Source organism: Fringilla coelebs (genome assembly GCF_963513975.1).
Source record: "Fringilla coelebs genome assembly, chromosome: 22".
NCBI classification, from domain to species: Eukaryota; Metazoa; Chordata; class Aves; order Passeriformes; family Fringillidae; genus Fringilla; species Fringilla coelebs.
Window position 1 is genome coordinate 9,879,134 of NC_140048.1, and position 24,110 is coordinate 9,903,243.

The 24,110-nt window shown below is 45.7% G+C and overlaps 3 protein-coding genes across 3 annotated transcripts in view; 2 read left to right on the plus strand and 1 right to left on the minus strand.

Annotated features, from left to right (window-relative positions):
* Window positions 1-1,078: 1,078 nt before the first annotated feature.
* On the plus strand, window positions 1,079-3,200 carry CENPS (centromere protein S). The gene is made up of 5 exons (XM_084220324.1): window positions 1,079-1,153; window positions 1,261-1,384; window positions 1,764-1,797; window positions 2,010-2,076; window positions 2,833-3,200. Exons 1-5 carry the CDS (start codon window positions 1,106-1,108, stop codon window positions 2,986-2,988), a joined length of 429 nt encoding a protein of 142 aa, XP_084076450.1. The 5' UTR covers window positions 1,079-1,105; the 3' UTR covers window positions 2,989-3,200.
* A 1,140-nt stretch (window positions 3,201-4,340) lies between these two features.
* DFFA (DNA fragmentation factor subunit alpha) lies at window positions 4,341-8,341 on the minus strand. Its single transcript, XM_084220055.1, has 6 exons — window positions 8,111-8,341; window positions 7,757-7,918; window positions 7,511-7,641; window positions 6,524-6,713; window positions 5,986-6,140; window positions 4,341-5,290 (listed from the first exon to the last, which is right to left on the minus strand). Exons 1-6 carry the CDS (start codon window positions 8,205-8,207, stop codon window positions 5,087-5,089), a joined length of 939 nt encoding a protein of 312 aa, XP_084076181.1. The 5' UTR covers window positions 8,208-8,341; the 3' UTR covers window positions 4,341-5,086.
* Window positions 8,342-8,417: 76 nt separating this feature from the next.
* PEX14 (peroxisomal biogenesis factor 14) overlaps window positions 8,418-24,110 on the plus strand; it is a 66,878-nt gene continuing 51,185 nt past the window's right edge. Inside the window, exons 1-2 of the mRNA XM_084220321.1 lie at window positions 8,418-8,475; window positions 12,366-12,413. Coding sequence (XP_084076447.1) covers window positions 8,440-8,475; window positions 12,366-12,413 — 84 coding nt within the window. The 5' untranslated portion in view covers window positions 8,418-8,439. The remainder of the gene's footprint in view (window positions 8,476-12,365; window positions 12,414-24,110) is intronic.

The following is a 24,110-nucleotide window of genomic DNA, read 5'->3' on the forward strand; positions in this document are numbered from 1 at the left end:
ATAGTCACGTTGGGTTTATAATATTGTAGTGCATAAATTCCTAGGGATCAAGACAGAGATGTCTGCAGTTCAGGAATTGCTGAGATGGAGAGTGGCAGACAGCACAGGAACTTACGCATGGTTCCAGGCAGGTAAAGGCCTTTATCCTGTTCCACGGTTTATTCCTAACAGGCAGTAGCTTGGCCCTTACCGATTTCATTCCTGGGCATTCGGCTGCTCAGTCTGTCACACTGAGCTCTCTGTGCTTTTGGTAGAAGGGTGGGATGGGTCATGGAGAAATGAAACTCATACTCCTGTCACCATTCTCCCTCCAACTGTTGTTCTCAGTTTTAAGCTCTGGCATAAACACTTTGCATAGCTGTGTACTTGCACTTTCCCCCCCAGATCTCCCTGATTCTTTGCTCTTATTCCACTGGGGCAATTAAAAATACCCACAGCAACTTGCAAAGTTGGCTCTATTTTATATCCTCTCTCTGCAATGCTACTGCCAGTCATCTTCAGGACATCTGAAAATTCACCTGGGTATCTGAATTCACCATTTTATTTCTCAAAACCTGTTAAATTTTGTGCTGTGCACACTGAGTTTGATATTAATTTTTAGCCGTATATATTTCTGCTAAGACAGCTACTTAATCACTAGTTGAATATCTGTAGAAGGTAAAATGTAACTTTCAACTGAAGGTACCTTTTCTGCAGCTCACGCAGTAAGATTTGGGAGCTCTGCGGAACAAACGCGGCTCACAGCGACGCCCCCTCACGGGCCGGCCGCGCGCGCCCCCTCACGGGCCGGCCGCGCGCGCCCCCTCACGGGCCGGCCGCGCGCGCCCCCTCACGGGCCGGCCGCGCGCGCCCCCTCACGGGCCGGCCGCGCGCGCCCCCTCACGGGCCGGCCGCGCGCGCCCCCTCACGGGCCGGCCGCGCGCGCCCCCTCACGGGCCGGCCGCGCGCGCCCCCTCACGGGCCGGCCGCGCGCGCCCCCTCACGGGCCGGCCGCGCGCGCCCCCTCACGGGGCCCCGGGGCGGGCCCGACATGGCGGCGGCCCCGCCCCGCCCCGCCCCGCGCGCCGGGCGGGAAGTGCCGCGGCGGGAGATCGTGAGGGCAGCGATGGCGGCGGCCGGCGGCGAGCAGCAGCAGCAGCAGATGCTCACACAGGTACCGAGCGGCACACGGGGGCCGAGGCCGTGAGCGGCCGTCGCCAGCTTCGGTGGTTCGGGGCGAGGCCGGTGTGTCACTGCCTGCCCCTGCCTTGGTCCCTGCAGAGGCTGAAGGCGGCGGTTCACTACACAGTCGGCTGCCTGTGCCAGGAGGTGGAGGAGGACAAGGACGTGCAGTTCAGCAAGCAGAGCATCGCAGCCATCTCGGAGATCACCTTCCGGCAGTGCGGTACAGCTGGGTTACCTCCAGTTGCCTCGTGTTACCTGGGTTACCGCAGCGTTCCATGTTCGTTCAGGAGCAAGCGCTGGAGGCACAGGGCTTCAAAAATCATAGCGCCCAACTCAGTGTCATTCGGGGCATTCTCTTGTATAATTTTTTTATTTTTATTTTCATTTATTTATTTTTTTTTTAGTACAAGAAATACTAGTTCGACTTTTCAGACCTGAAAAAAGCATTTAGATTTATTGTGTGGCTACCTGCTTGTGTACGAGTGCTGCCTAATAGCCAGCTATGGTCACTTCTCATAACTGACTTGGATAACTTGTGTATTCTGTATCTCTTCCCACTCAGTGTTTTAAAATACATGACATCTTTGTGTTTTCTCTAGAAATCTTTGCAAAAGACCTTGAAATGTTTGCAAGGTACGCACTTGATTGCTACAAAGGTTTTCCTTTTTTTTGTGTTAGCTCCTAGATAATCTTTAAAACACGTCTTGTAATTCAAGCTTTTAAAGAGCTGCTTAAATAGTGTGTGAAGTTATGAAATCGAAATTCCCTGGAGATACTTTTTGATCTTGGCCTCTTATGGTAAGTGTTGGCAAAAATGTTAAGGAGTGTTTTTTGATGTTATGCAGGCATGCAAAACGAACCACAGTGACTACAGAAGATGTGAAGCTTTTGGCTAGAAGAAGCAATTCTTTGGTGAGATGCACTGTATTTTCCGTCTTACAACATTCTTAAACCAGTTAATTCCTAAAATTAACTCAATTCCTTAATTTTCCTTAATTAATTTGAATGAAAGTTATACATGGTGAAGCAACTGTTGCATAAGCAATTTCACTGTCTTCTCAGGTAGATAGGCACAATCCAGTGATTTTTAAATTTTCATCTTACTTTGCTTCACTCTGCCTCACTGTGGTGAGGTGCAACACAGATCTGATTGCAGGTCAAGAGCAGTGCTCTTATTGCACCTGGGCTGCTGAAGTTCCAAGTTCAAAAGTGCAATAAGCAGACACAGCATTGTGAATCACTTTGCTTTTTCCTGGTGTTGTGTTTCTTTGTTGTAGCCTAAGCTCAGGAATAGCTTGACTCTGCCTCAAGGTGCTGAGTCTCCCAACATTAATACAGGGATCACAGGATCATTCTATTCCCTCCTGTGCTGATCTATAGGATGTTCAGTGGATAAAACTCTCTAAACTGTTAAGACATGCCTATACATTGATCCAGGAAAATTGCTTTCAATACTAATTTTACTTTTATGTAAGGAGATTTTTTTCCTTCCATATATTATTTGAAATACATATGCCTGAGAAGGCAAAGCAAATGTTTTTGAAGTGTCTCATTTTTCTTGTAATAATAATTTGCCCTGTAAATTTCTCTTCAGCATTTTTTTCTAATGTCTTGTGAATGAGTGAAGTTCCTCAATAGAGGACTGATCGGTTAGCTTATTGTTCCCAGCTAAAATATATCACTCAGAAGAGTGAAGAGCTTGCATCAAGTAACATGGAGCAGAAGGAGAAGAAGAAGAAGAAGTCCAGCGCAGCTAAGGGAGAGAGAACTCCTGGGGAACAAGAAGCAGCTGTGACTGAAAATGAAGATTCCAACATGGCATGATTTGTCTTTCAAGTAACATGTCAGGTCATTTTCTCTTACTGTCCTAGAGAAACCAGAATTAGCCTATTTATCTTGCAGGTTAGCTCCAGTAATGAAGCTTTAGCTTTAGTGAATGCGAATCTTTAGCATTTAGTGAATGGGATTGGATTTTTATTGTTCAAAAAATGAAAAGTCTGTCAGAATTTAATAAGCTTACAGCTGAAGTGCCTTAATTGCTCACAAAAGGTCTGTTATTAAAATTAAAATACTTTAAATAAAGAAGCTGAAATAAACCATTCTCATTGAACCATAACTCAGTATGTGCAATATCCTTCATTCTGCTACCTACTCTAGTAAAAATTTCTTCTTTGACTTTTTCTTTACTTCCAGTTTTGCTATTTTTGCTCAGACATTTTGAAGATTTTGTTTTTACTGAGCCATCTCGCGCTCATTGTCTTGGCAGTTAAAGGTGTTTTGTGTCGTTTCCCACCTGCGGCACTGCAGGGATGCAGTTGTCACTGTCAGTAATTGCCATTTTCAGGTGGAACCGTGGCTGCGAAGCAGCAGCAGGCATGGATCCCCCTGCCCTCTGCTGGGCTGGCAGAGCCTTACCCAATGTAAATGAACTTACAAAGAATGAAAATAATTAGTCAAAGGAAGCAGATTTCCAGGGGTAGCACAGCCATCCATGTGACTGCAGAAAGACTGGACATAAAAAGCTTGCATTAAGTACCTGTTCAAAACACCAGGAAACCTTTTTACCTGCCACGGCCTATAATGTTACAATGTGAATATGGTCAGAAGCAAAACAGACAAAAAGTGCCTGCCTGCAAGCTTCTCCCCTAAGTCCAGTCAATTCCCATCTGGGTAGCTTCACCTGCAGGTAGCCTGAATAGTTTTGTTTATCAGCCTAAAATTACTAAACTGTTTAGAATATTTATTAGTTCACTGTCTAATTCTGACTATGCCATAATTAAGCTGGACTGTTGCATGCAACAGGAAGGTTTGCCTGAATGGGTGCTGTAGGAATACTTACTCTGCGCCATTTAAGGCTGTGCTAGATAAGAGGATTTAGCATGCTGCTACAAAATACATCTGTACCTACTAAAACTTCCTCAGAAGTTTCATCTCACTTGTCAGATGTTTTTCATATGGATCTGCTGTTCTCACACAAGAAGAGCAGATTGTGCTAGGTGCGAGTTCACGTGCAGTCACCACGACGAACGCGCATTTTGCCTAAACACTTTGTATAAGACAGTACTTCTGTGTTCAGTTTCTTCATCCTCTTTCCTTAAGGTAATACTGTATTTATCAGCCCATTCTTTTAATTATAGCAGCTGGTGGAAATATCAAAACTAGTCCAACAGTAAGATAAAAAGGTTTTATTACTGTTAGAAAAAAAAACTTAAAAAAATTTTAAAATAAGCCAGTTAATACAAAAGCATCATGATGCTACACTAATGATTAGGAGAATAACACAGCAGGCCAAATGCAAGTCTTCTGTCACATAGCCTTACAAAGCAATTATTTCTACCTTTGCTGTGTTTTACATGATAGTTCTTAGACAGCATCCAAGAGGTAGGAGTTCCATACAGAAAAAGCACTGAAGCTGAAGGACTTTGAATTTACTTTAACTGATTAAATCAGCATGAGAATTCAAGTTCCTAGATCCCAGGCTGGAGCTTAAAGCCAGGCAGTAGCTGGCTATCCCCTCTGCCATGATCACTGAGTGTGCCTCAAAGTGTTTTCCAGAGATCCTCCATCCTTTTTACACTGAAAATGGTGGGAGAACAAAATAAGCAAACTGCCTGGGGCTTCAGGAGCTGTATCCACCATTATCAGATGGAAGCTGCTGGCTAACAACCAGGTATTGAAAACTGAACACTTACATGCTCTGCTTAGCAATACCATTGTTCTAACATTCTGCAAAAGGTCAAAATCCCTTTGCTTACACAATTCAAATCACCAGAGGAGTTTAAGCCTCAGCACAATGTCCAGATTTTAGTTGTTCTATAGCCAGCCCACAGTATGACCAGCAAACTATGGTTCCAGGATGTGTCTTTGCTTGTATTGATTCTAATGCAAAAGCAAAACCCAAACTGCAAACAGCAAGGCAGTCTTATTTCTTGCGTTTTGCACTGGGCCAGTCCCCCCAGGGCAGCGTTTTCTTGCCCTTGGAGGTGCTCCGTAGGGAGTGCAGCGTCTGCACTTGTTTAAGGCGCTTGGAGAGCTCCTGATCACAGGCTTCCTGCAGAGCTCCAGCTTTCTGCTTGTCCCATCCCAGAGCCGAGGCCAGGGCTGCTGCATCTGCCTTCAACACCAGCTGTAGCAAGACAGGTTGTTAACAGACTTTTCTACTGACTCCCTGGCCACTAACCCTCTGCTGAATTAACAACAGCAGGAACGAGGCACTTTGGAACTGCAGATGTTCCCAGCTCTCATCACCTATCCCGTGGGCTAGTGAATTTCCAGTAGTTTGCCAACGCTCAACGCTTCAAGCTCTGTTGAGGTGTTCAAAGGAAGAGAAAGCAGTTACTTACTTTCTACAGCAAGGAAAAGCAAGAGTAGCAAGTTCACAGCTGGAAAGAACACCTTCCTCAATGGTTACAGTTTATCTAGACTTTCCTTTCTAATCTATATTTACATTTTATTCCAAAATAAGGAGGTTTTTATTTTTATTTGGGATGTATAAAAGAAACATACCTGGATGCATAAGCCTATAAAAACCCCCAAAGAACCTCGCTGGTAAGACAGCTGACTGATTTGTCAGAGACCAAACCCAAAATTATTTTGTGGCTTTTCAGAGGACAAAGCAGAGTGTGTGGACCAATGTCTGTTAATTACAGAGGAGCTCCAAGACAGGGGTAGTGTTACTGAGGAAGAGAAATCAATTAAATTTCAGCACTTTGAAACAATCTACTGACATCAGAGGCTCCCGAAGCAAGGACAGCTTCCCCTATAGCCTCTCTTTTGGAGGGAGAGCTTTGCCAGAATATGGTTTGTGTCATTCTCACCCACCTCTAGATCCTGACTGTCCAAGCAGAGCTCTGGAGCAGGTTTCTCTTTCAGAGCAGCAAGGACCTGGTCGCTGAGTGCTGTTGTGGCTGAAGTATCTGTGCTGCTGGTACCTGTGTCAACCACATCCATCTCCTTCCTTGGTGCAGCCTCAGGTTCTGAAAAGGAGCAGACTCAGTACAGCTCCTGACAAACACAGGACAGGAAAAGTGGTCTGGACTGCTTTGATGGTTGTGAGATTAATAAAATATACATCCAATCTAGGTGCATCCTGGAAATTAAGAGATCCATAATTTTTCATTTTTTTAAGGAGGACTCCAGGATCTAAGCATTTCTTCCAGTATTCTGCTTTCAGGCTTTGTGAGAAATGTGACACAGCAGCAAGAGGGCTCTCTGGTCAGAGAATTCTTACACTATATGCACTACAACTGCTCTTGTATCTACCCCATTTAACAGCAGCTGATCAAATTACTCACTCTTTATTTATTCCACTCTGCTAGGAGTTGAAAACCTCGTTCTCTAGCATACAAATGCTCCCTACCTGCAACTTTGCTTAAGATACTGTCTTCAGTTTTCAAGGCCTCTAGGTAGAGTTCTAGGAGCTGCCTTGACTGACGCTCTTCTTCTCGTCTGTCCAGCACCTGCTGCAGGGTGTCCTGCAGCACTTGGACTTTGGTTTCACTTTGGGCAAGTTCTTCTGCCAGGTCTGAGCGTGGCACATCAATAAGCACCTTAAAACATTGAGAGGGCTCCTGAGTAACTCATTTCATGGCACTTATTGCAGTACAAACAGAATGTACAAACCCTCCCGAAACCAAGCATGTTCTGCAAGGTTTCTTGTCATAGCAAGTCCCCTGAGTTCTGAGAGGCTGTAGTGGCACTACACCAGGCAGCATTTTTTACTAAAAGCCAAAAGGCATCCAAGAAGGTATGGAATCATGTGCAATTTTAACAGAAACCTTGAAAACTAATGGCAAAGCACTACTTCTTCACAGTGCATGGAAATATTCAAAAGAAAGGCAGTAGCCTGGCACCTGGGAAGCTGCACATTGGGGACAACAAGAAGGGGCAGTTATTGCCATGCCTCACCACAGACAAGGTGTTAGGCAGTCAGGAACTGGAATCAATCAGCTCTGGAAAGTGACAGCAGTTCTTTGAAGCCCTCTGGAACAGACAGGAGGCTGCTGCTCAGCCTCCCCTCTGTTACACAGGCGTGGTGGTTTTGCACGGGAGGCAGCACCATAATACATGTCTGGATATAAGGAATGAGCCGATCTCAGTAGCCATTTGGCCAAATCTCAACTTTTTGCCAGAACTGGAACAACACACTGTGAAGGATAGTTGGGGATTAAGAGCATCCTTGGACACTCAAATGTTTCCCTTCAAGGAGAAGTTTGACTCTGGCACCAGGAGCCAAAAGCAGCAGTTGAATTAAGCCTGAGCTCTTGTTTATGGAGTCTCTTCTCTACTGAGATAAGTGCATGATGGGCAGATGCAAGGACAGGGACTGGGGGTTTCCCCACTGTACCTGGAGGTCTTCTTCAGACATCAGGATGATGTTGGACAGGTCATCCTTCAGCTGCCTGGCCAGTTGCTTCCACTTCTCGGCAGCACTGTCCACTTCATCTGCAGACTCCGAGAGCCAGGATGTTGCACTGTCTGACACAAGAGTCACCAGTTTCATGGGTAATTCCTGATCACCTGACCCTGCCTAATGTCACTAGGTGTGTTCCAAACACACCTCCCCTTCCATGCTTCCTCACTCACAGCATACCTAAGCTTTTGCTGGACCATTTCTCGTCCTTGGCCAGTGCCACAAACTTGGTGTTAGGTGGCAGACACAAGAAGTAATCTTCATCATCCACAATGGTCCCATCTTCTGCCAGTACCAAGGTGATGGGTTCCCGGGCCTTGTCAATAGCCAGAACACCACAAGCTGCAGAACAGAAAAAATACTTAACAGAATGATAAAAGTGACATAGCACTGCCCTTTTATTAGCCCCAGCACAAAGGACAGGCAACTCTCAGTGACTGAGGCTGGAGACCAGGACCTGTCTCCTCACCGTGCCGCACATTAGCCGGGTCTCACAGCGGGTCCCACAGAGGGTCCCAGCGGGCCCCCCCTCACCTTTGTCGCGCAGCTCCCGCAGGCAGGAAGCGGCCACGCCGTGCTGCTCCGGCCCGTCCCGCCGCCGCACCACGCACTGCTTCAGCCGCGCCGCCATCAGCCGACGCTCGGCAGTGCCCCAAGGGCTTTTCCAGGCGGGGAAGGCGCTGCTGCGGCGGGATCGCCCCGGCCCGGCCCGGCCCGCCTGAGGCCGGACTCTCACGGCACCGGCGGCGCCCCCGCGGGACGCATCGCCCGCGCCGGCGATCGACTGGCCGTGCCTGTGGCGCGGCGCGGCGGCGGGGGCGGTGCATCGGGCGGCCGGGGATGTATTAGCCGCGCCTGAGAAGATGGCGGCCGCGGAGAGAGCGGAGCAGCCGGGGCAGGTGAGGCGGCCGGGCCGGGCAGGGCCGGGCCCGGGGGCTCCGGGACCCCCCGTGCACCGCGGGCTCGGTGCTGCACCCGTGCTCCGCGCCCTGGGCGAGCAGGGCTGTGCGGGGCTGGCTGAAGGGTGTGCAGGCCGGGCTCAGGGCACAGGCATGCTGGCATTGAGCGTTTGTGTATGAAACTCGTCAGGCGCTTGAACGAGTGCCTGACGAGAAGAATAAATACGAACACGGCCAGAGAGAAAGGAGACAGTGTGCAGCTGGGTTATAAAACTCTGTGGAGCCCTGTGCAGGGTCAGAGTTGGACTCGATGATCCTTGTGGGTCCCTTCCAACTCAGACTATTCTAGTTAGACGAAAATATTGTCTCTGCCTTGCAAATGCGAGGAATGGAAGTAGATCCTTGAGCCAAGAGCATAAAAAGACAAACCTGAATGGGGAGAGCAAAAGAGAAATGTAAGTTCACTGGTCTGAGTGCTCAAGAAACACTAAATGCTTAAGATATTTTTAAACTGGGACATGAAATGAATGGGGGAGCCAGAGGGAAAAACAGAAGGGTGATGGAGTTGTACATAGTATATATTCTTATTTTCTTATTTTCTTGAAGGTCCCTTCTAAGCTGGGTTCTGTGATTCTGTAGCATAGGTATGATGTAGGTGTATAGAGTGTAGGCTGCCTCTCACTCACACTCCGGTTCATGATCTAGAATCACTTGTATTTCACTGCAAGCTCAACCCACCTCAAACTCCGTGCCCTCCTGGAGCTCTGGCATCTCACCACCATCCCAGATGGGTGCCTGACTGTGTGCTGCCAATGGGATTTGGTGAAGTCCTTTCAGTGCTCCCAGGGCCCCACTGCAGCATCAGGAGGGGAAAGGTCTGGCTGTGTGGGCAACTGGGAGGAACACAGAGCAGCCTGCCAGTGACACATTGTTATGGGCAGTCACTCAAATCTGTCCCAGTTTGGCAAAACCTCCATGAACCTCTCTGTTGATCCCTTTATTTTGGACTGAGGAGGCTGAGTTGGTAGGGAAGCCTATTGAACTAAACTGAAATAGAAATAAGTTACATAAAATCAGTACTCTTGGCTAACCAGCACAGATCTGGGTTGTGAAAGGCCAAGTTACCAAACTCACAGGAGGCAGGGCAGCTTTGCATCATCCAGATGTTTTTGCCAGCCCCAGTCTGAGGTGCAAGCATTACAGCCCATCCCTCACACTTCAGGTGAATGCTTCCAGAATGAGGAAACCTGAAACAATCTGTGACTGGTCCATAAGGCACCTGGGCAGTCTGTGGGGCTGTCAGTTTCTGAGAAAGAAATGTGGTTGCCTAAAAACATTCAGGTCCTTTGAATTTGGATATAGTATTTTCCCACAGCACACTTAAACCCCCCCATTTATTTATGTTGCTTTACCTCAAAATAAAGTTCAGTGTTTGGAAATGGGAGAGTCTTGCTTTTTAACCTTATAAATGTAGCCAAAAACACTCTGGGTATTAAAGGTAAAGATGAAGAATCAGGTTCTGTCCTATTGCGTGGAGCAGTACTGATCCTCAGGCCAGAACGAGTTACTCACGCCCCTTTTGGTGTCTGTTCTGCATCCGGCTTGTGAGGAGCCTCTGGTCCATCTGCTGGGCAGGGCACTGGTCAGGAGCCTCCAGCAGCCCCGGGCAGGGCACTGGTCAGGAGCCCCTGGGCAGGGCACTGGTCAGGAGCCTCCAGCCAGCCCTGGGCAGGGCACTGGTCAGGAGCCCCTGGGCAGGGCACTGGTCAGGAGCCCCTGGCCCAGCCCCAGGCAGGGCACTGGTCAGGAGCCTCCAGCCAGCCCTGGGCAGGGCACTGGTCAGGAGCCCCTGGGCAGGGCACTGGTCAGGAGCCCCTGGCCCAGCCCTGGGCAGGGCACTGGTCAGGAGCCCCTGGCCCAGCCCCTGGGCAGGGCACTGGTCAGGAGCCCCTGGCCCAGCCCCCGGGCAGGGCACTGGTCAGGAGCCTCCAGCCAGCCCCTGGGCAGGGCACTGGTCAGGAGCCCCTGGCCCAGCCCTGGGCAGGACGCTGCCCCTCAGCCCTGGCACGCCCCAGGAGCTGCTCTCCGCCGCAGGAGCCTCCTCCTTCCCCTCGTGTGCCGGTCAGGGGCGCAGGGGCTGCTCCTGCTGCCCCAGCCTGGCCGTGACTGCTGAGGACAGGTGTTCCTATCTTGTGGAAGGTGTCCCAGCCCATGGCAGGGGGTTGGAATCAGATGATCTTTAAGGTCCCTTCAACCCAAACTGTTCTGTGATTCTGTAACTGTTTCCCATCTCCTGTGGATCTCACGCTGGTGCACGTTCCTCAACCAGAACTCTGAGAAGTGTTCAGTGCTCGCAGATTCTGGGGGAAAGAGGGGATGTGATTGAAGGACATATAGTACAGTGGTGACTTTTCAAGGGGGCTGTTTTGGAATTAAACAAACCCATGAAAATATCTTTACAAATCTCACAGAATGTAAACACCGCTCCTCTTACGCAGCCATTGCAGGTTTGACACTGTTACCAATGCTTGTAGAAAGTTGTCCCCATTGCACTCTAAACGTTTAGAGAATTTGATAAAATATTTGCTTTCTGCCCCTGGTGATGTTTGCTTATTTATTGCCAAGCTTTCCACGTGAGACTGTGAGTAGTGGCACTGTCTCACTTAACATGTTTATGTTTGGGCCCCATCATGTTTCCTATTACAAATCAAGTTAATTTAGATGCTGAAAAGGGAGTGTCAGATGTCTTATGGCTTATTATCTGTTTTACTTAGTTTAATTTTCTCATTCTCATGAATTAATATATTGCCTCAAGCAGTGTGGGGAGAGGGGAGTACTACAGCTCAAATGAATTCGTTTACGTAGATAGAATTATGTTCTAAAGGCAATAAATATTTCTACCAGAGACTTTAAAATACTTTGTTTTGTTTAGAAAGCCTGTTCTTTGGCCCTTTAGCAATGTCTTTACTAAAAATAAGGAAAAGATCCTGTCTCTCTGTTACTGTTTTTTTTATAGTAAAAGAAAGAGAAAAGCAAGATGATGGTGTAGCCTGTGAACAGGATAACAATTTCAGATTTGTCTTGGCTATCAGTGTTTCTTCAGTGCCAAATACTTTGCTGTGGGAATTTCCTGAGGATATGAAAACAGTGGTGGGTCCTTTCTTCCTTCCTTCCTTCCTCCCTCCCACCCAGAGGTTATGGCAGGTGATCCCAGAGAATCCCTGCCCACCTATGAGGTCTGGCTGGGTCCTGGTGATGATCCTTGTCTGGATGCAGATGAGTTGCAGTATATTTGAGTTTCTGGCACCCTCTTGTGGTAAATACTTATTTTATCTATATTGTTTTTGTGTATTTTGCAAATGGGAAAAATAAATGTTGAGATACTTTGAAGGCAAGGTGTATGCATAAAAATGAGGAATAGAATTGGAGGACAAAACTTCATCTCTTAATTATGTGTGGGAAGCAAGGATGGTCCCGGTACTGCTGGCAGTTTGTGAGGTTTAGGTAAATCATGGTTATTTAGAAATATTTAAAAGCATGGTTCAGAAAATGAAGGATGCATTACTGGATCCTGGAAATGGGAGAAGTATTTAAAGATTTGTGTTTGTGTGCCCACTACTTCCATGCCATCTCTCAGGAGCCTTGCCAGCTCTTGCTGCTGAGTCTCTAAAATCAGTTCTGCAGATTCTGTTAATTCCCTTGTTTTAAATGGGGAATTAATAAATTTTGCTGTGGTTCTGACCTTTCGTCTTCAGTCCTCCACAGAACTGCTGCTGATAGCACAGACAAATGTGCCTCCCTAAGTGCTGCTCACAGGAGCCCTCCAGATGAGTGTTTCTGTCGATGTCCATCGGGTGGCAATGTGACCTCACTCTTTTTCTGCTTCACAGGCTGGCTCCTGCCCTGCGACTGAGAATGCCGCGTCTCGGGAGCCGCTGGTAAGTTCCTCGAGAAGCACTAGAGAATTCCTTGTCGATAACACATAAGTTGTTCTCTTTGCTGCATCACTTTCCAGCCTTTCTTTTGCTTTTCTGAGGAGCTGGTGCTTTGTGGAAAGGGTATAAACTGCCTCGGGTGGCCATGCTGTTCACACCTCTGAATTCTGATCTGTGGCCACCACCTCCAGTGAGCCTGGGGTTAGACGTGGGTCACCTGGGCCCTGGCCTGCCCCAGGATGTGCTCTTGTTCAAAGCCTCTTTAGGAAAGAGTCTGAAGAATTCCCTGTGCAACAGATTCGTAGTGCTGTACTCTTACAATAACCCCTCTGCTGCTCAGAGACCTCATTCAAGCTGTCTTTATATTCAGAGGCACTCAGAGTGAGCTTAGAAATGTTTGTCAGCTGGCAGTGCATATAATCCAATGTTTTTACTCTAGAAGCATTTTGGAAAGGGCCCTGGGATTTTTTTGTGTATGAGGATAGCTCAGAGAACCCTGTTTTGTTTGCTCTTTTATGGTGATGCAGAGTGGGAAGTGAGCCACTACTCCTGGAGCTGCAGTATATGGATTTTACAACCTTGGGGTTTTTTTCCTTCCTTCCTTCCTGTTCAGCCATCTATAAGTCAGCCAAAACCTTGACAAAATTCTTAGCCAATTCTTTCGTCCTAAATATATAGATCTCTAAATTTCTTCTGCCACTTTTATTTGTTGATCATAGCTATTTGCAGGGAGAAGACTCAAGTACTTGTGACACTGGCCACATCAAAGTATTTTTACCAAGTAACTCTGACCTAGAGAACCCAGGAGATGATTTTTTAAAAAAGAGTGATGTGAGTAAAGACTGTGAACCGAGAAAAGTCAGTATAATGCATCTCATGAGAGGTCTGTTTGTGAATTCTGTTGCAGTGGCAGTCTCTGTAATGACATTGTGCCATCCCTTAATTGCATGGACATCTGTACATGAGATGACCTGAAGGAGTTGTTGACACCGTGTGCTTTGTGGTGGGTTTGGTGGTTTGCTTTTGGAGGAGTTGGTTGTCCTTGCCTTAGAAAGGTCAGGGCAGGCAGCAGATCATCTCAGCCTGTGCTGGTCAACAGCTTGTTCTTTCTCAAGGCAGATTCTAACATTACCTTAGATATAATTAATTTCTTACTGTATATGAAACTGCAGAATTGCTCCGAGGAAGTGTATAGCAGTTGTATATCTTTCTGTTTCGGTGGATATTTTTGCTACATTAAATTATTTATACACTTGAAGAACTCCAACGTAAACTTTATTCTTACAGTGGTGAGTCTAGCATGTGAGCTAATTAGAGCCCTCTGAAAGGTGCAGGTTTCCTTCTTATTTTTTCATTAACTTTTAAAAAATAATAAACTCTTACAATCTTTGTCACATTTGTTTAGGAGTCAGTATTGTTTACATCTGCTCCTCTGTAGATGCCTTATTAAATGAGCAGTTCAGGTCTGTGAGCCAGATGACCTGACTTCCACCATCCTGCTGTGGCTTCCCTGTGGCCAGGATCGTGCAGGCTCCCTTCCACGCAGGCAGGAGATCCTGGCCCATAAACCAGACTCGAGGCACATGGTGCCGTGTCATAAAAGTGTTTACCGAAACACCAAAGAGCCCTGGCACAAAGCCAGCAGTGGGCTCAGTGGGAGGCTGTATGCTGGGGGGATCATCCTGGACTTCACCTTTGGTGGTGGGCAGTTGCAGAGTCCAGAGGAGGGAGGAAAGAGTCTCATGACCAAATTCTGCTCTGCACCCCCTCACCCTTTTTGACATTATTGGTGAGTGGAAGGATTCAGTGCTTGACAGGACTGACCTGTTTGGATCACACCATCACACAATGAGAAAGCAATAGAATTAAAACATTGTATCAGCAGACAGACTGTTGTTACTGTCTCAAGCTGGTTTTGTACTGGATTTATGATTCTACTGGACACTATCCTGCAAGGTGCTAAATGCAGCATTTTGCCCTGTGCGTGGGGACACTGTCTTCTGCCTGCCCTGTACCCCTGCCTACAGCCTGCTGCTTTCAACAGGATCCCAGGAGAAGCCAGGATTCCTAGTTGTTTGCACAAGGACTTCAGCATTCTCCAAGATCCTGTAGCAGTCTCTCACATCACATTGTGTCCTGCATTTGGGTCTTCCAGGGCACCTTGCAATGGTTTATGGCCCTACTGAGGCCTTCAGAATGCAGCCCTACAAACTCATGTCACAATCCAAACCGCTCTTTCTCCCACCCACTTTTGATATTCTGAGCCACCAAACTGGAGATAACAGACTCCACATCCTTGCCATGAGTCCCTTGAGTTATCCAGCGTCCTTACAATAAGCAGTCCCAGCTGAAAAGCCGTCCCCAGCGGGAGGTCACTGTGTCAGAGCAGTGACAGTGGCAGTGGTGGGAGGGCTGGCACAGCCATAATTCCTGCAGCAGAGCGGACACTCATTTCCCCGGCTGTCGGTCGTGGCCCATTAAAATCTGCCGTGTAGCTCCTAGTGGGAAGTGTAACCTTGTGTTCACAGAGTGTCAGCATCTCGCTCTGCTGCTGTTTACAGCCACGTTTGTCATCGCCAGCGCGGGATCAGCTTCTCCTTGAGCCCGGCTTATCAGCGAGCACTGCTGCATCATCTGCTGCTTGGAGCAGCCACCTCTGATAAGCCTCTGAACACTTGTGGAATTGGAATAGGTTTGTCTTTTTACAGCCGCTCAAAGCAAAGTCCTGGGATGTGCAAAGGATGTAACTGCATAGGACAAACTCTCTTTCTGTGAGGTTAAGCCAGTAGAAAATGCCCTTTACATCAGGAATCTGTTTCCTTCATCTCTCTCCAGAATGTATTCAAATAATATGTTTAACTTGTTCTGTTTCCTTGCTAGCAGAGTCTTGCAGCTTTTTAACCATCCTGTGCTGCTTTTGAGGTGTTTTCAAGAGCTTGAATGTTTTTGCTGTTGGCCTTTGCTTTCTACCCAACCTGCTGCAGCCTAAATTACAGCTCTGAAGGTTGTGCCTGGAAGAGCCTCCAACAGGAACCTGGGGTGTAGGGAGAACCTATGGAAGGAGAGTTGTCAGTGAGGCCTTTCAACGTGCTGTTTATTTGTTTGGGTTTTTTTTTCTGTCACAAAACACATTCATTCTCTAGCTGCTGCTTGGTGTCTGGAAGAAGTATTAGTTGTAAATATGAAAGTACTGGTTGTAAATGTAAAACACTCTCTTGGTTGCTCACTAAGTTACAAAATTCCTGGGTCGGGATTCTTTTGCAGATTATTTAATTTTTCTTCTTTTATTTTTAGCATGTTCTGTTTCTTTCTGTTTCTTGCTGCAGAGGAGAGCAGTTAACACTGAAATGTGGACATTTTATTCCTTTTTTTACAGGTTGTCGAAAGGTACAAGTTAACAAGAATTACTGCTGCCTCTATAGCAATTAGTGTAGAGCTTGTTGGAATGTGCTGGAGCCCTCGCGGCTTTTCCCCACCCTTTGTTGAATTGATTTTCAAATATTTAAGGGTCAGGGTAATGGCCAGAGCACTTTTAACTCCCCTTTTTGTGCAAACATCACAGGGTGCATGGCAGTAAGTGACAGACAGTAGAATTATTAAATCCTTTCTGGTTTGTTGTCTCATTTTACACCTTATCTGTTCTGTTAAGCTTCCTTTCAAGTAGAGTGCGAGGACAGAAAATTTCATTTAGGTTTCTGAAAAATTTCTTTGCAATTGAGATTTTACTTTTAGTTCTAACTGTTGTCACTAGAAGTTAGTGGAGACTGATTCTAACAAATACTGTTCTCTTTACCATTTGAACAAAACCATGAGTGGGAATGAAGAGAGGCTACAGATTTGTGTCACAAGATTTGAGAGAGCTTGTCGGGAATTCATGTTAAGAGTACTCCCCATCACAGTTCTGTTTTCCATTTTCCCACCCTTTGTTGTTTAAGACAAGGTTTATACCTGTTTACTGTACAAGTTTTCCGTCTGCCACAATGGGTTTGTTCCTAGTGGTGGCGTATACTGAATGATTCTCTAAAGGTAAATCTATCCAGAGGGGATTTCCAGCCAGCCAGAGTCAGTAGGCAACTAACTTACAGCCCCCAGGGAAACATTAGTCAGGGTAATTTACCACTGTCAGCAGGAGAGGGAGAGAGACCTCAGCTCCAGGACCTTCGGCCCAGGCAGGAGCCTCGTATGTGATGGTGCTGCAGATGGTTTGGGGAGGCCCTGCAGGTGCTGCTACGGCATCCCAGTGCTGGCCAGTAATTCCACCGGCCTGTGGAGGGCAATTCCTGCGCAGAATTTGGGTTTATTGAGCTATGAACAGGGAGTCAGAGGTGTGTGACTGCCATGCACAATAACCTTTGGTTTGCTGCAAAGAGAGCTCTGTGGTTTACTAAGCAGAGCTCTCTTGTGTTTGACCTTCTGATAAGTTCAAGATTATTGGGTTTTGCCTGTTTTTCTCTCTTTCTTTTGGGTGTTTATTGACTTCTTTTGTCGTTCATGCAAAGTGCATTTGCTTAATCTGTCGATTCCTTTTACTCTGTTGCTTTAGACAAATATATGAATGTGTTCCAAGCACACAGATGCAATTTGACTCACTGAGCGTAGTTAAAAAAACACTGTCATACCAGGTTAAACTGCCCATTTGAGGTCAGTGGAAAAGTTTCAATGACACTTCAGAGTGGTGGATGAGGCAGCACACCCAGGACAGGCACAGTCTTTCTCTGTCACTGACAGGGGCATGAGTTAGTAGCTCATAATCTTTTTTGTGCACTTGTGCAGGAAAGCTCTGAAAGCAATTTTTACTTGCTTTTCAGAGAAACCAACATTACTGGTCAGAAGACTTTTAAAATGGTTTTAAAATAGCTGTAATACACTAAGTTGTTCTTTATGAACACACAAGGAAAGTAAAGTTCAGGGAGTTAGATTAGAGTCTTCTATACTGATGATTTGACTTCCAGAGATCCCAGGTCTCTCACTGAAGGTAAAATGGAAGTTACAATGCTTTGAGACTGGAAAAACACACTGGCACACAGTTAGGAAATACTTAACACTTGGTATTTTCCCCTTGAAAAAACCAAATTTTTGTGTTCATGTGACGTTTTCAGGGTCTGAATGTGCTACAGCTACAAACATTATTTTATAGTTCATGTGCTGCTTTGCTCAGCTGGCAGGAGGACTGGGAGCACTTAGCTGTGTGCACCCCAGCTGATGGTATTGGGGGCACAGCAGAAAGGTACCTGCACTGGGAATGGCTATGGGATCAAGGTGGGATGCAGGCATAGTTCCTGCTCCAGATGTGGGAGCTTTGCTATGTGCAGAGCAGCTTGTAGAGGGCAGCAATTGCCCACAGTTCTGTGTGCTTGAGGAGAGGAGGGAGCAGCTGAAGAACGTCACCGGAGTGACTGACTCTGTTTTTAGCTTCTTGAAATAACTTTATGGAGGAACTTGTTCTTTGGAGTGCCTCTTGACTCCACAGTATTAAATTCCTACTCTGAAAAATGTTGCTAGAGATTGTTAATTCCTCCTCTGCCTCTAACACCACCAGAGAGTTGGACTCCTTTTGCCCAGGCACTGCTTGTGTCATTGTTACTGCAATCAAAACCTGTCTGGAGACAGCCTGGGATCCATATAAGATTATAGCTGACTATGTGGGATAATTTCCCTCATTTCTTGCCTTCCTCCTTCCTTCTTGGTCTTCATCTCCTACTTTTACCTGGGAGATCATGCTGTTTGAAAACATTTGCCATGTCTGTGGCATCTTTGTTCTGCCTCAGGTATGTTCATCACATAAGTGAGGTAGCAGGGGCACAAAAGGCAGAATATTCAAGAACCTGAAAGAACTTTCTCTACACAGGAGCACATTCTTCACACAGCACATAGGAGTACATTCTTCAGATTCTTCTGACGGCATCACCTTCAGAACCAAGATTTGCCAAACTAGGGAGTTGAGAGTTGGTATAAATCTTGGATTTGGAGTCCCTAACCATCATACTTTAGAAGAAATTTTCACTGCTTTTCATATTTCTTGTATTTCTCCATATGTCACTTACATTGCAAATCTTTCCAAACAGCCTAACAATTTTTGTTTTTTTTAAATTTGTGTTTGTTTTGTGTGCACATTTACATAGCACCTCTTTCTGTTACATTGTACAAACCGTGTCCTCTTCCCAGCTGTCACCCTGTAACACACTTGACAAGTGTCAGTCTGGAAAAATAACAAAGAAAATATGCATGGCTTTTTAGTAAAATGATTTTACAGCTGGAGAGAAGCAAGAGACGGTTCACACAATAAGTGCCACTTGTTTACGTTGCTTGCTTCATCTTCTGGTTATAGCAGAATTCTCCTCTGCTGTCAGTGTTGTGGTCAGGCATCTGAATGGCCTGAGTGATGGTATTCCTTGGCATACAGTTCAACAGTAGAGGACGTGTTGCTGGAATGGAGATTCCCAGCTATACAGTGAGAATTTCCTATGTCTTCCAGCTTGCTTCTGTTTGTTTTGTGTGCGATCCTAAGTGTTTCCTTTCCTCCTCAAGCATCTGCACCCTTTAGATGTTTGCAGACAGTTATCACATCATTTCTTCTTCCCCCCACCCCCATCCTGGTCTCTTAGCCAAGCTCTACATATTTAGCTCATTTAATCTTTCCTCATAAGTCAAGCCCATAATTGACAGCTCTGACACAGGGAGTCGCATTGGTTGCACATGCTGCCAACAGGATATAAATACTTTCTGTGCAGTGATTGAGAATTACAGACAAGACTGTGATGAGCCTGCCCCTGGCCCCTCAACACTGCATTTTTGAAAACCCCTTTCTTGACTCAGGTTGCCACAATCCCATAAAGATGGACTTAGTTTCCCGTCTAATGGTCAGCTGCCAAACACCCAGTAGGCCTCAGAGTAGTGGAATCACATCCCTTGGGAAATTCAGTACTGGTGCCCCATGGGATTCCGGCCGAAATTCTTATGGGTGGTGCTGACTTCTTCTGGGAAGGCAGAGCTGAGCTCCCTGAAGGGAAGGCTCCTTCCCTGTGTGTGCCAGGAGGAAGCTCAGGTGGCGCTGATCCTGGCCAGGGCTGTGGGTGGGTTCGGGGGTCCTGCCCGTCCTTGCAGGAGCTGGGAACCCGGGAAGGTTCCCACTGGAGGAGGAGGCAGCTGCATGTCCATGCGTTGGCACACACACATCTGTTTCCAGCTAAACATATTTGGAGGTTGCTTTATGTGACCTGTCTCCTCAGGTTTGTTGCCTTCTCCTGAAGATGATGGGTGAGAAAAGGAAAGTTGCGGAACTGGTAAATGAGCTGCCTGGCTTCTGATATGTGCTGTGTGAGGCTTCATATGCTGCAGCTTCCCCAGCAGGCTGGCTCACAAACATTACATGTATTATTGCCAAGCATACAGCATAAAGAGAACATTTATGAAAGGGAATATCAGAGGAAACATTATAGCAGGGACCTTATAGCCTTTCCATTATTATGGTTTAAATCTTGATGTGGTCTTTATTTGCAGTGACACTGGGACCAGTAAAAAGTGTTTTTTTTCTCTTCCCCTCCCCTCCCCTTTCTCCCTCCTTTTAATTCTTTTCTTCCACATCCTGTTCTGAAGCTGTGGTGCAGAGATACAAATCGTTAGACATGCAAGTCCTCGGAGAGCCAGGTTTCAGTTTGTGTGGAATCAGCCCCTTTTGACTCAGAAGTTGGAAACCAGATGACTCACAGTGATGCATGTTTGTTGTTTTTAATAACTGTCATTTTGCAAAATATGGTCAAAGCTTCAAACCATGACTTCTGGAGTAGGGGTGGTGTGTGTTTATTTTTAATTTGGGAGGCTATAAGCTGGAATGAGTTTGTTGCTGCTGTCTTCTCTTCAAATCTAAAGTAGAATTACAGCATTGAAAATGTGAAAGATTTTAGACACAATTTTTTCCTGTTACCTGAGAAAAAAATTACTTTATTAATCAATTACTTGAAAAAGCTTCAGGTGCCAAACATCTGGTGGGATTGTAGGCCCCTGGTTCATGTTTATGTTTTTTAATATATACCCAAAGGGACAAGTTGCTTAAAAAGGAAGCAGTCAGATGTTTTGAATTTGTGGAGTTTTAAAAAATAAATGCAATTCCTGCTTTATCATTTCTGTTTCTAACAAAATTGTCATCTATCTCCTTTCATTTAAAGTAAGGTAGCAAGTATAGTATTTTAGTCCCAAAATTCTCTGTTGGTAAAATCTTGTAGCAAGTATGGAAAATATGAAAATAGCTACACATTTAATTTTCTAGAGATTTATTACTGCTTGTGCAGCAGTTTGTAAACTCTAAGCTCAGTGCTTTATGACTTTTTTTTGTGTTTTACTTCTTAATTTGCCTCAAGAAGTATTGTAATTTGTTGAAGTTCTGCAGGTTTGTTTTGCAGGTCAGTTAATTCGAAATGTGGATTTACCAGTAGAGGGGTACCAGGATAAAGATTTGACTCTTAAGTGTGAAGTGGCCTTGTGACAGAATTTGTCATGGCCATGGGTTTTCCTCCAGTTCAGTTCTCAGATTTGGGTGCTTTGTAACCATGTCTGTCATGATTTACATTATGGTCTGTTGCAATTGCTGTTGCACAATGAAGGGCTGTGCTCCAGTCCAAGGGAGGCAGACTCTCAGCCTACCTCAGCCTGTTGCTTCTTGTTAGAGAGTGAAAAAGCAGCTACTGATTTAAAACAGAGAGCTTTGGGTTCTGCTTTTAGGCTGAGATGGGATATCTCTCTAGTGGTTAAAGTGCTAGAAAAAGCACGTTGCCTTTACTCTGAGGAAACACACATCTGTGTGCTGGCTACTGCTGGCCAGCTGTGGTCTGATTCCTTATTCCTTTCAGGAAAGAAATAGCTTTTGGTCTTAATTGTTTTAAAGTAAATGTATTTGCTTGTGAAAGATAGAGAAGCGGTGGCCTTGGAGGCTTAAATTGTCCTCTCACTGCAAGCTGTGACAGCAGCAGAGCAGGATTCCCCACCATGACACAGGGGGACGCCCCTCGATCCCAGGAGACCCAAGGAGAGTTCAGTCTCTCACCCATTCCGTGCCTGACTTCCCTCTGAAGCTGCCAAGAAGGATGCCAGTTTTTCCATTTAGCTGACTATTGTATAGACCTTAAAAGGGAAGGTTTTAATGCAGTTGGCTGTGATATGGACTGTTAAAGGGAAATTATTTATTTTAACTGGCTGCTGTATGGATTATTACGAGGGCATTCTTTCAGCTGCAGCTGTATATTGACTGGTAGATGTGCTGGGCTGTATTGGTAGTAGCTGTCATATTGACTGTTACAGAAAAGATCTGTATTTAAGCCATAACACTGCACTGGGATCTCCCAGGCAGGATATTAATGCTAATTCATCTGCTCACCCCCTGCTGTGAGTGTTATTTGTTTAAATCTGTAGAATCCCACAGCGCATTTATATCCTCGCTAGAGTGAGCTCCGCTCCCTGTAATTATTTAACATTATATGCTGATATAAATTGTAACAGTTAAAGAATGGTAATGAGTAGCAAAAAAACACAAACTTAACCTTAGAAATGGCAGAGTCAGCTCTTAAAACAACAGCCAGCAACTTTCACTGTTCCCTGTCTTTTCCCAAGTCCATATGCACAATATTGTGCATACATTATGTGTGTGCGTGTGTGTTCATGCTCGCACTGGCAGCGGTGCCAGGCAGGGCTGTAATTATGCAGAATGTACTGTGAAACTTATGCACACTCTTAATTACATACAGTGCCTACGTACAGCAAGTTTTATCTCTCTGCAGCTCAGCTCCTTGATGAGTTGCTCTGATAGGTGATTGGAGTTGGGGCCACCACGTCGACAGAGGGAATGGAGCCCCTGGATTCTCCTCCCAGGGAATTGTGTCCCAAGGTTAAGCTGAAAGCCATCGGGTGTCACTGTTGCTCTGTGTAGGCTCAGCTGGTAGTGGATTTGTGTGGCAGTAAAAGCTGGACTTTGGAAGTAGTATTTTTGGCTATAAACATCCAAGGCATTTACACATAATTTATATATAAAGTGCATGTCCATACACACCATTTAAGTGTGGGTGGAGTGAGCAGAGGTGGCTCTGTTGTGTGTTAGCTGACTTTTTTCTTTGCAGTTTCTGTTGCCTTCTATAGCATTCGTGTCCCAAAATGCCACAGAGGATGGGCAGCTACTGCTGAATAGCTCTGCATTCTGCTCTGGAAGCGACTGTGGCTCAGCAGCGGCGATGACCTGGTTTTTGTATGTAATTTGCCTGTGAACATTAACCTGTGACCAAATTTTTGGATTTATGATGTGACAACTGTGGTGTAGAAACAAAATTATATTCAGTTTAGATTTCTTAAGAGCTTGGGAACTAACAGGGATTAAAAGGTACTGTAGACATTTTTAAGCTGTAGTATGTGTCTCAAAACACATTGAAAATTCAGGTTTGCATTCAAATGGTTCATCAATAGCATACAAAAAATTCACCAACTTAAAATGGAGATGGCAGAAAAGCCATGTAAATAGCAAAGAAAATGTGTTTTAAAAAGACTTTATAGTCTGTGTCCCTTCTGATTTCAGGTAGGGAGTAGAAGCTGGAGTAAGAGGAGCTGAGCTTGTGCTTGATTTGCAGAGTAGCGTGATGGTCGGTTGGGCTGCGTTGGCAGCATGGACCTGTGCCAGACTTCACCACAATTCATACTGTGTCAGTTTAATAAATGCACTACTTAAATTATGAAATTACAAAAGAAAAAAGAGAATGCACTTATTCAGACTCTTAATACATTAAAAATAAGGCATTAAAACACTGCCTTTTTTTTTTTCCTTCCAGAATCAATAATGAACAGGAAGGGTTGTAGACATTAACAGTCATGGACATTCAAGCTCTTATACATAAATTATCTTAGAAAAATGCACATACGACTTGAATAATGTAAATACATTAATGCATTTAATAATTTAAACATTAAAGCGCATTCAGGAATTCGTGGCAGAAGCTGTTCTGAGATAAGGAACGGTCCTGGAAGTTGTGTCCCGAGATCGATGGCTGGCTTCTCCTTGAGAAAACTCTCTGGGGAAGTCAGGCTGTGCAGCTGCAGTGACCGCCTGTCCCAAGAAATCCCAGGGCATTACCAGCTCTTCTGCTTTCCACCTGCTGTTCTCTCCTTACCACGTGCATGAGCACTTCATATAGAACATCTCAGGGTCCCCAAAAGGCCAGGGTGCACTTTGACATTTTGGTTTTTTCTGTGAAAAAAACCAGAAACAGCTGTAGGTGAAACAGCTTCAGAGAATGAAAGTTGGTATGACTGTCATTTGGAGACAGTGAGGCTTGGAGAAGTAGTGCACTCCAGGAATGCTTGGCTCTTTCTTGAAGCCCTGAAAATCAGGTTGCCTCCAGTGCAAAGACAAATAAGGGGATTTATTCTGTTCCTGCTCCTCTGCTCGGTGGATTGAACTACCTTCAGCACTGCAGAAGCGCCTAACAGGAACACCAAGGTCCCCTCATACAATGCATTTTCCTGAAGATTTTGAGCTGTGTTGTTTTTGCTGATGTACTTAAATTTGGAAGGCGTTGTATCCACCCCTCATGCCACTTTTCCTGGGTTCATAACCTTGATTTTCTTGCCTCTCCTGCAGGCAGGTGCTTTGGAGGTCATTTGCACCCCACAGCCCCACTCGTGGAGTGGTATAAGGTATCGTGTTGAGGCCTAGATACTGATGGA

Excerpts from the sequence above, each read along its gene's own strand:
- CENPS (XM_084220324.1), top strand. The coding sequence starts at position 1,106 with ATGGCGGCGGCCGGCGGCGAGCAGCAGCAGCAGCAGATGCTCACACAG. Across the intron at positions 1,385-1,763 it reads GATCACCTTCCGGCAGTGCG|AAATCTTTGCAAAAGACCTT; the intron begins GTACAGCTGGGT and ends TGTTTTCTCTAG. Across the intron at positions 1,798-2,009 it reads GACCTTGAAATGTTTGCAAG|GCATGCAAAACGAACCACAG; the intron begins GTACGCACTTGA and ends GATGTTATGCAG.
- DFFA (XM_084220055.1), bottom strand. The coding sequence starts at position 8,207 with ATGGCGGCGCGGCTGAAGCAGTGCGTGGTGCGGCGGCGGGACGGGCCG. Across the intron at positions 6,714-7,510 it reads TGTCTGAAGAAGACCTCCAG|GTGCTTATTGATGTGCCACG; the intron begins GTACAGTGGGGA and ends CAATGTTTTAAG. Across the intron at positions 6,141-6,523 it reads TATCTTAAGCAAAGTTGCAG|AACCTGAGGCTGCACCAAGG; the intron begins GTAGGGAGCATT and ends GCTCCTTTTCAG.